Source organism: Antrostomus carolinensis, unplaced genomic scaffold, assembly GCF_000700745.2.
Source record: "Antrostomus carolinensis isolate BGI_N321 unplaced genomic scaffold, ASM70074v2 scaffold4540, whole genome shotgun sequence".
Classification (NCBI taxonomy): domain Eukaryota; kingdom Metazoa; phylum Chordata; class Aves; order Caprimulgiformes; family Caprimulgidae; genus Antrostomus; species Antrostomus carolinensis.
In genome coordinates, this window is record NW_010287781.1 from 55,644 (window position 1) to 65,366 (window position 9,723).

The following is a 9,723-nucleotide window of genomic DNA, read 5'->3' on the forward strand; positions in this document are numbered from 1 at the left end:
TTTGGGGACATTGGCACGATGGCGTGTGCCGGTGTTACAAATGGCTCGGCGTTACACGGTGTTTAACTCGCGCTCTGCACCGAGGAGAGACCCGCTTTTATTAAGAACCTGTTGTAGCAGTTGCTTTTGGGTTTGTTTTTTTTTGGTGATAAAATATCTAATGCACTCATCACCGCTGCCACCCCGCTGTGGCTACCGGGTAAAGCAAAATAACGACGTGTCACACAAGCGCTTCCAAGACAATAACGGAGGTGTATCGCACACGGGCTTGGCGCAAAGAGCCACCGGTGCTGCGGAGAGACAATTTATGGGGGATTTCAGCACGAGAGAGCTGAGGTGCAGGAGTGGGGCTGCTGTTCTGGGCTTGTTCCCAAGCCAAATCGTGGCGAGAAAGGCTGGAATGTTGCAGAAATTGTGATTGAGAGGGATGGGACTGCAGATGGGTAATTACGAGGGTGAGGAAGGTCAGATGCGCCTGCAGGTTTTGGAGGTCCCAAGGAGACTCGCTGAGCCAAGGTCTCTGCAGCTGCTCTCCTGCCAGGCAGGACGTGTGTCCGCCGATGCCGGATGAGCCGCTCCGGAGTGCAGGATCTGCCCACCAGAAAGGTGGTGGAGTCAGAGGAGGTTTCACAGGGAGGAGAGAGGGAATACGGTGCCGATTGCTCTGGGTGCAGCTTCTCCCCGAGGCGCTTCCCCGTGTCCCTGCAGCTCCCCTGCAGCCGCCAGCGCAGCGTTGGTTGTTTTAACCAGAGCTTTTACAGATGGAGCTCTGGAAAGGTGATGTTAACACAGCCAGGCACACGAACACCGTTAATATTTCAATACGTGGCTGAGGACGGGGAGAACACACTTGCTTCTTTTTTTTTTTCTCTCTACCTTGTATATAAAACAAGATCGCTTGTTTTCTATTCCGAGACTTGCCGCCTGCCTGAGACAGTAATATTTTAAAGTAGATTGGATCTTAAAATTGTAAGAGGTCCCTGGTGGCCCGACTTGAGCTGGCATTAGCAGCTCAGGTGTTGTCTTACGAAGCAATCTCCTCTTGAACCGTCCTGTGCTCCCTCAGCCTCGGAGAACGCGCAGCCCCGGAAGGGCTCGGTTCCCCCGGGCAGCTCGCTAAGACGGTGCGGTGATGGTGAGGAATGAAGATGAATGTCACCGCGCCTGCGACCTTGGCAGCAGCCAGCCTTGTCCTTGGGGCTGGGAGCACCTCCCAAGGTTTCTGTTTGCTTTTCTTTAGTCTCCAGGGATGAGTTGATAGTCCCGTCCTTCGGGCTGAAAAACACTTCCAAGGGCAAGAGCCGCAGGAGCGTGTCGGAGCCAGAGAGATCCCCAGGCACGGGTGGGGCGGGGGTGCTGGCAGCACACCGCAGTGTGCCCAGAAAGCGCCAGCACTGGGGCACATCACCCAGTGAGGACCACAGAGGGGTCCCATCACCCCAGAGCCCTGACCAGGGGACCATCACTCTTCAAACACCTCACGGCACTGCGTGTCACAGTGGATTCAAAGCTGGTTGTGTGGATAGAAAAGGAAGTTGGACAAGCTCAGGCGAGAAATATGAGACAAATCCTCAGCAGCGTGGTCATAAAACATGCGAGCGGTTTACCTAGGGATGGCAGCACAGCTTCTTGAAGTCTTTAAATCAACAGCAGGTATCCGTGCCATCTCTGGGCGGAGAGCACGCAAGCAAACGTTCTGAAGGCTGACCTCCTTTCTGTGACATTAACTCTGCTTTTAATTAGCTTTAAAAAAAAACCCACTTTAAAAATCTTACCAGTTGATTGGCCTTTGCGGTGAATTTTCCCCCTTGGTTTTTATCTGAGCCCTGTGAAAACGGGATTGTGCGCCTGCATTTTTTATTACTGGCTTTAAATAATTCTTCCAAAATACTCTCTGGTACAAAATGAGACCAGTACTTATGTGTGTGTGGTATCCAGGAGACTGGCAGAAATTGTGCTCGGCGTGATTATCCGGAGCAGTTGTCATGTTACTCTCATGGCTAATGGTATATAATTACGTATTACAGCTCTCTCCAGGTCGAGCAGCTCGGGGCAGTCTGAGCACACGGCAGGGGACACGATGAAGACCCCAGGCCAGGTGACTCCATCCCTCTAGAAAGGGAAATAATTGTCCCAAAACACATTGTTTGCATTTTTGCTGCCTGAAATTCAATTAGAGAGCTCTGACTGAAATCAGTGCAGCGTCACACCGGGTGGAAGCAGATGTGGAGTGACTGTGGTTCTTGCAGCCTGATTCATGTGGACAATGTCTTTTGTTGTCTCCTCTCCGTTATCTACCGGCCTGTTTGCTCTGCAGACTTTGGCTTTAGAGGAAAAGAGCCTCAGCCACGTTGAACGCAGCCCAACACCTGTGACGTTGTTGGAGGCTCGTCGTGGGTTCTACCCAGAGTTTTGCTGTGGTTGTCCCTAGGGGGGAGCACGTCCTGGGCACCAGGGATGCTGAAAGGCAGCCGGGATTCACATCCTTGCCCCGGGCGCTGCTCTCAGATCCTTTGGGAGAACATCTGCAACGGGTCAACTTCTTGTCATGCTGAGATTTGTGATTGAGGAGGAGGATTAGGGGGTTTTGGTGGTTGTTTTTCCAGTGGTGTGGCTTTATCAAGCAAATAAAAGCGATTTCCATGATAAAACGTGAAGCAGGTGCCCTCTGGGACACGCAGAATCCCCGTCACCGTGTCCGCTGGTGGGTGCCAGGAAGGTTTGGGGACGGCTGCTCGGAAGCCTCCATATCCATCTCGCAGAGAGGAACACAACGCTCTCCAAGCAGCAGGAGGAGCAGGGTGGGGGTCGGGACTCTCTGCCGGTCTCGGAGCTCCCCCGACGGCGGGACCCCCGCAACTGCAGCCGCTGCCCGGGCCGGGGGTCCCGCACGGGTGGAGAAAAGCGGCTCCTTCTCCCCTGCCGTGCGTGTCTCCATCCATCAGCGTTGCTTCGTCCCCATCCCATGGGACACCACCCCTGATGGCTGTGGCACTGTGGGGCTCCATCCGGGATGAGCATCCTGCATCCCACAGGATGGGAGCAGGCGGTGGGAGCTCAGGTCCCGGTGAAGCTCCCGGTGCAGCGTTCTGCCCGGGGAAGGGACCTTCCCTGGTGAACAGGGGAGCAAAAGCATCTCCATGAGAATTATTTGTTTGGTCCCCTGACCCTTTGGAATATCGTCCCCTCAGCGCACGGCGCTCCGGGGGTCGTTAGGTGCCGCTTCACTCACTGACTAATTGCTTTCTTCTTCTCAATACTTTCTCCATCACCCTCATCATCACCCTCGTCCGCTCTCTTCGAGGGTGGGGGGACCCGTCCTGGGGTGGCTGAAGCCACTCACAAGTTTCTGCCAAGTTGTGTTTTATCGAGTACACGCGGGATAATTCTGCACGTCCTTGTTTTGTCATTTCAGGGCACTTAAAGTGTCAGGGAGATTTCAGTCTCCTAAAAGCTTATCTGTCAGCATCAGTGAGTTATTCCAGGAAAAGGGTATCATCAACTGCAGCGGGAGGAAAAAAAAAAAAGAGAAAGAAAGTGAAAAAATAAAATAAATAAAAGACAAACCTGAAGGTTTTCTGTTCCCAACTGGCTGCAGCCGACCTTGAGGGAGATTTTCCTCTGGCATTTGCCGTTTCTTTGCCTTAACAAGGGCAGGGCCATGCGGTGCCACCGGCTGCAGATGTGCCACAGATGGTTTAGGCAGTGGCGGGGGGGGAGGAAGCAGGAGGGAAAGGGGATGAGGATTTCCCTGGGAAAAGGGGGAATTTTGGCCAAATCTGAGGCCAAGCAACAGTGAGAAGTGGAAGGGTCTGCTCAGGGACTCGTCAGTGTTGGGTTCACGCCTGGACTCAGTGATCTCAAAGGGCTTTTCCAATCTCGGTGGTTCTGTGTTCTCTTTTCCTTCACTTTGGTGTGGCAAGAGCTGGGATTTTTCCCATTTTCCATGGTTCTCACCCAAGTAATACAGCGTGGATGGACGAATAGAGAGAGGAGCCCAGGGGAGGGCAGAGAAAAGGTGGTAACATCTCATGTACATATGAGATATTACAATGTACAGCCTCGTGACTGGAAAGGAGCTTCCACATGGAAAAGCCTCCAGCCCGACGGTGCCGGGAGCTGCAGGGACCCTTGTTCCAAACAACAAACTGGGAACCAAATTCTCCTCATGCAGCCAACAGGTCTTAGTTCATCATTAATTATCTGGATATGCCTTTGTGTCCCAGGAGGTGGATTCGATTCAGGAAGGGCCCTGTGCTCGCTCTGCTGCCAGTTTTGGGGGCACCAGGGTTGTTTTCTTTGCTTTAACTCTGAGATAACATTTCTGCTGCACTTTTTGGTGCTGCCGAGGGTGGGTGTTTCCAACCGGAGCAATTGCACATTCAGGGTGAGAACGGCTGTAAAACCTGGCTGGAATAAGTGATGTGGCTTTGTAACTTGCTTTAGAATTGTGTCAGTAATCCCTGGTTACATTATTAATGTAGTATTAAAAGGACTTGAGGCCTCTCAGCAAATTCCTATTTCAAATAAATAATTACTGGAGCCGAGATAATTTATTAAATTAAATTGAAAAACCCAGGCACACTCTATATTTGCCTTTAAGTAATTTTTTTTTAACTACTGCATCCAAAAATACACAGTTACTGACATCCCAGAGGCCGCAGATGGGCTGGAATGATGATGGGGCGGCAGTTTCAGCATTTAACGAACCAATAATGAACATTTCTGTTCTTTTGCTACTCAAAAACTTGTAAGCACAATATTGATCGAGCTTTCCGAGCGTCAGAAATAACTCGTGTACGGACCCCGCGCCCTTTCCCCGCCGCAGCTTCTTTCCCAGCACAAAAATAAGGCTTTGGTGGGGGTTTATCTGGGCTTTTCCAGGGCGCGTGACAAATTGGTACTAAATCGGAACCTCAAAGGATGCCAGCGCATCAAAACAGGCGAGTTATTGCATAATATGGGGGAAATGAGATAAAAATCCTGCGTGCGGCACAGTTACTTGAGAAGCAAGAATAAACAATATTGAAAAATGCATAAACACAGATGGCATGTTTTCCTTAAAAAAATAAAAAAGTATTGCGAGAGAAATAAGAGCCTCTTAAAAAGGAATAAAATATGAAAAGGAGGAGAAGTGGGTCAGAAAGTTGTCAAAGGAAGGGGGGAAATGAAGAAAACGGGGATCAAAGGTAAAGCGGGTTCTGGGGGCGCGTGGATCCAGGCAGGTTTATCTGCTGGGGTGACAGGGAACCGCGCGTCCTCGGGTCTGATCCAGCCCCGTCCCGGCGGGCACAGAGCAAAGCACATTTAAATTGCCCAGGAATCGGTGACAAAGGAGAGAGAGAGAGGTTTGAAAGACTCATTTATTTGCACCATTAACCATTTTAACAACCTCTCTCCAATAACAGTCGTCCCCACGGTTAGAAGAGCAGGTGTTCCAATAATCAGAGTGATTGAGCAGCCTCGCATGGTCGTTATTATTAATACCCGTTATAAAAAAGAGCCAGGGAGACGCGCACCCCATGTGCTCTTTTATGCCTGCTCGGTTTATGGGCGGGTAGCTCTTGGCTGACATGTTTGAGGGATGTGCTTGGATGACAACCACCTCGCACGGGAGTGAATTTTCCATGTGAGAACTGAGCTGAAAGCGCTTGTGTCGTCATTTTCCATGCGGAATAAATACCACACGTGGCGATCGGTTACCTCACAGCAAAACCCCTGCAGTGAATTCTGATGAATTCATGTAGAACAGGTGAATTGTTGGTTTTTTTTTAATGTGGTCAAGCAGAAGTTTTTAGGACACACGGGCTCTGCCCTAAAGCACCAAATGCACAATGAGCACGTAAATGGTCCCATTAAATTGACGAGACTCCTCGCGCACCTCGAGGAAAGCTCGTGCATGTTTAGAGAGCTTCCACCCTCTTCATTCACGCTGCCGAGGGAGCAGTGGAAATGTCAGACACCACAAATGGAATTGGAAAGGGGACAAAGGAGGAAATGCTGGTGTAGGAGGGTAACACCCTGTGGAAAGGCCACGGCCGTTCCCGGCTGGTCTGTCCCACCGCCTTGTGCCCAGGTAATTTTTGCAGCAAACGCTCCGGCATCTCCCTCTTGTGGCATCTGTTCCTATCCCGGTCGGGTGCTGCCGAGACCTGGAAAAGGAAAAGCAACGCAGGGAGGGTTCCCTGAATCCTCCCTTGCATTCCCGAGTCCCCTCTGGATTCAGCTGCCGCATTTCTGCAGTTCCAGACCATGAACGGGGGTCTGAGCTGGCAGGGGACAGCTCCAGCCACCGCTGCAGCCCTGGCCCAGCGCTTCAGACCCTTCCCCACTGACATTTCCATGAGACACGAGTGTCGTGTCTGTAAAACTCTGCAGCACCTTCTCATTACAAGCTGCTGCGCTGAAGTAATTACCAGTGCAGCAAACACCGGGGATGCCCAGGGACGGAGCCACTCGATTACCAGCATGGTTTTGTCCAGTAATCAGTAGTACACTTAATTTTTCCAGTCTTAATGCTTGTGCCATTGATATCTGGGATCTCACCGGGGTTGTTCCGGCTCTACCTGCACTTACCTACCCTGTGATGTGATTTGCACAGAGCTGTTAACTGCTGAGTTAGGTCACGGTTGCTGTAATTAAACTCAACGTTTTAAGAATGCTTTTGGTTTGACCCCAGTGTTCTGAACAGCGTTGAACAGAGGGAGCTTCTCACAGAGGAAAGTTTGGGCCCCTCTCCCAATATACATTCCTTCTATAATTCCCTCTTCCCGGACTGCACATCTAAAAAGTGGTAAAACCTTGTAACCCTGACCCACGGGGCAGTTCAGGTCACAGCAGCAGCTTTCCGTGTTTCCTATTCTCACCAGCACGTTGTGAAAATGGGAAGCACCTCAGGTTGGACACTCTCCAGCTGTAGCCCATCTCTCAACCGAGCTGTGGCACAAAAGGATTTTGCTGTTAAATGCCCACGAACATCTGGAGGTTGGAACTGGATGATCTTTAAGGTCCTTTCCAACCCAAGCCATTCTTATGATTCTATGATATAACAAAATGAATTTGCCAGAGCATTTCCTTTCACAAGCCCACGAGAGGCTGGTTCACCCAACAGCTCACGGCGAGCACAAAAGACAGGCTGTACCAACACACCGTCTTCAACAGAACTGTTTTATTGTGTAGTGAAAGACCGCATCTAAAACCAGACTGAAGAGGAGTATCAAACTGCGATTCACCTAGTCAGGTACAAACAAAGGAGCTGCCGAGGCTCGAACGTGTCGATTCCTCGCTCGGGCAGAAAAGAAGCGGTTACTCGGGCTTCCATCTGCGTTTTAACAGCGGTTGAGAAACAAGGTAAGGGAAGTGTGCGGCTTCTCGGGAGACTGGCAAACAGAACAGAACCAGGAGCCACGTGGAGGATGCGCTACAGGATGGCACGGTGAGATGAGCAATCAGCTGGCAGTTTTATCGCTCTCTCCGTTCTCTATTAGTTTCCTTTTCTTTTCATCCGTTTTCCTCTTGAAGATGTTATCTCTGTAGAACTGAAGCTCTTTGATGCTTTCCCTGATGTCATCAAGCGCTCTGAAAGAGAATTAAGGAGGGTTTCAAAACGCCTGAGCCCATCTTCAGCTACATCTGGATCCCAACGCTTCTGAGAGATGCTCGGCTGTGAGAAATCCACCTCTGACACGCAGGGAAACGAGAACAGCCTTCGCTCGTCTGGGCTATGGGGAAAGCAATAACATTCCACCAGCACTGCATGCCAGCGAGTAACACACAGCTTATTGCTTCATGTCACCGCGGGACATAAGCTCCTGAAAGCCAACAGGTTCCTCAGCTCCAACTATTACAAGTAATTCAATCTGAGACGATGGAGACAGGGCTCTGGAGGCCAATTGTCAGCTCCCACTTTGGCCACTCACCTGTTTTCTACGTGAGCTGTAGCCAAGGCCTGTGGGCCCCACGGGACCCACCGTCTCCTCCCTTCAGAACCTGCAGTCTTAGAAAATGTGACTTTCTAGAAACGCGCGTTAATACCGCGCAGAATCTTTCCTTCCAAAACCTCACCAGAACAGAAACAGCAGAAACCTCACCTGTGCGAAGCCGCCTTCTTTGGTGCAAACTCGTATTCTTCTGGATACCAGCGTCTGCGAGCGGAAAACAAGTGCCACTTAGGAAAGGAAACTGGGACTCAAACTGGTTTGTTTCAATCAGTGAAAGAATTTGGGGGTTGGTGAAGAATTTAGGCGTCTCCCAGCAGCCTCTCACCTTGTTTCAGAAGAGCGTGCGTTAGCACCGCTCAACAGCCTTCCCCAGATTATCTTTCCTACGACTACTTCATTGGGGAAACATTTACCTGCAAAGTTCTTTGACGGTGCTCACATCAATGATCCTGTAATGAAGATGCCTCATGAACTGCGGCATGTATTTGTCAAGAAATTTCTTATCTGCGTGAACAGAGTTCCCTACAAAGACAGAAAACAAGATGTTTCTTCAAAGACATCACAAAACCACCACGAACGACATGGAAACGAGGAGCTGGCTAAACGAGCTGGGGAAAGATCACAGGGTATGGAAAGCTATTTGCAAGCAGCTCGTTGATCTCATTTTCTAGTAAATATGATTGTAAAGGTTTGTCAGATTTTCACTCCAGGATCACAGGCGGTTTAAACGTGTAATCCCTCCATTAATTCTTCAGTTACTCCTCGTACGGTGTCTGGCGCACAGACACGTATCGAAGCGCTACGCAAGCATCGGGTTTTCTGCTGGGAGCTGTGGGAGGGACCTGATTGAGTGGAAGGTGTCCCTGCTGATGGCAGGGTGGTTGGAACTGGATGATCTTTAAGGTCCCTTCCAATCCAAACCATTCTGTGATTCTGTGACACTCTCATTATGAACAAAAAGGACTTTACCTGCCAGAGGACAGAGACCCGGGGGCGTCTGCTGCCGTACGAAGGACAGAAACTCATACTCTGCCTGCTGCAGTGAGATCTTGCTCTCCTTCACTGCCTTAGTCAGGCCAGACTGCAAAAAAAAGAGCCATCCGTCATAAATCAGAGATACTCTGCCAGGAAAGATATTCCCAGGAACACCCAGAAGCAGAAGGGACAACCCCGAGGTGCTGTTTGTGCCCAGGAGCAGCAGCTGGACGGCCCTGCGCCTTCCTTCCCTCCCCGCACCTCTGCGGACGGGCCCAGCTGACGCGCAGGGCGCTGCTCAGGAAGCAAAAATCAGCACCAACAGTGCCAACAACACCAACCTTCCTGTGCTCTGGACTTTTTTTCCCTGGTTGCTGCACTTCCCAGGGCTTCTTCCCAATTCCCCAGGCACTGCACAAGCCTCGTGTACGCACCGGTGTGAACGTGATGGAGGGGAGCATTGTATTTCTCTCTGCTTAACGAGAGGCATCCGCCTCCCCGGCACGGAGCAGCAGTGATAAATAAACAGAAATAATCAGGATCCTGACTTAAGTGTTTGTCGAGATTTCTATAAATCAGAAAAGTTCCTTCTTTCTTTGTGTTTTGTTGGTTTTTTTTTCAATAGTTAAATGTCAAATCTGCTCCAAGTGTTCTCAGTGATTTATTTCCATCTGGCTACGCTGTATATTTCCACGACTGCGCCGCAAAAATCTACTCGACAGATCGGAGTGGTGGTTAAAAAATTCATTATGTGGCTGCATTTTCATCTGTATTCTAATTGCTTCTCTTTTCTTAGTCCGTTAAAAAC

General features: G+C 50.2%; 1 protein-coding gene across 1 annotated transcript in view; it reads right to left on the minus strand.

Annotated features, from left to right (window-relative positions):
* Positions 1-7,151: 7,151 nt before the first annotated feature.
* Positions 7,152-9,723, minus strand: part of REXO2 (RNA exonuclease 2) — a gene marked incomplete at its 5' end in the record, with an annotated part of 4,297 nt that continues 1,725 nt past the window's right edge. The window contains 4 exons of the mRNA XM_010164153.1: positions 7,152-7,578; positions 8,091-8,144; positions 8,354-8,462; positions 8,910-9,021. Coding sequence (XP_010162455.1) covers positions 7,449-7,578; positions 8,091-8,144; positions 8,354-8,462; positions 8,910-9,021 — 405 coding nt within the window. The remainder of the gene's footprint in view (positions 7,579-8,090; positions 8,145-8,353; positions 8,463-8,909; positions 9,022-9,723) is intronic.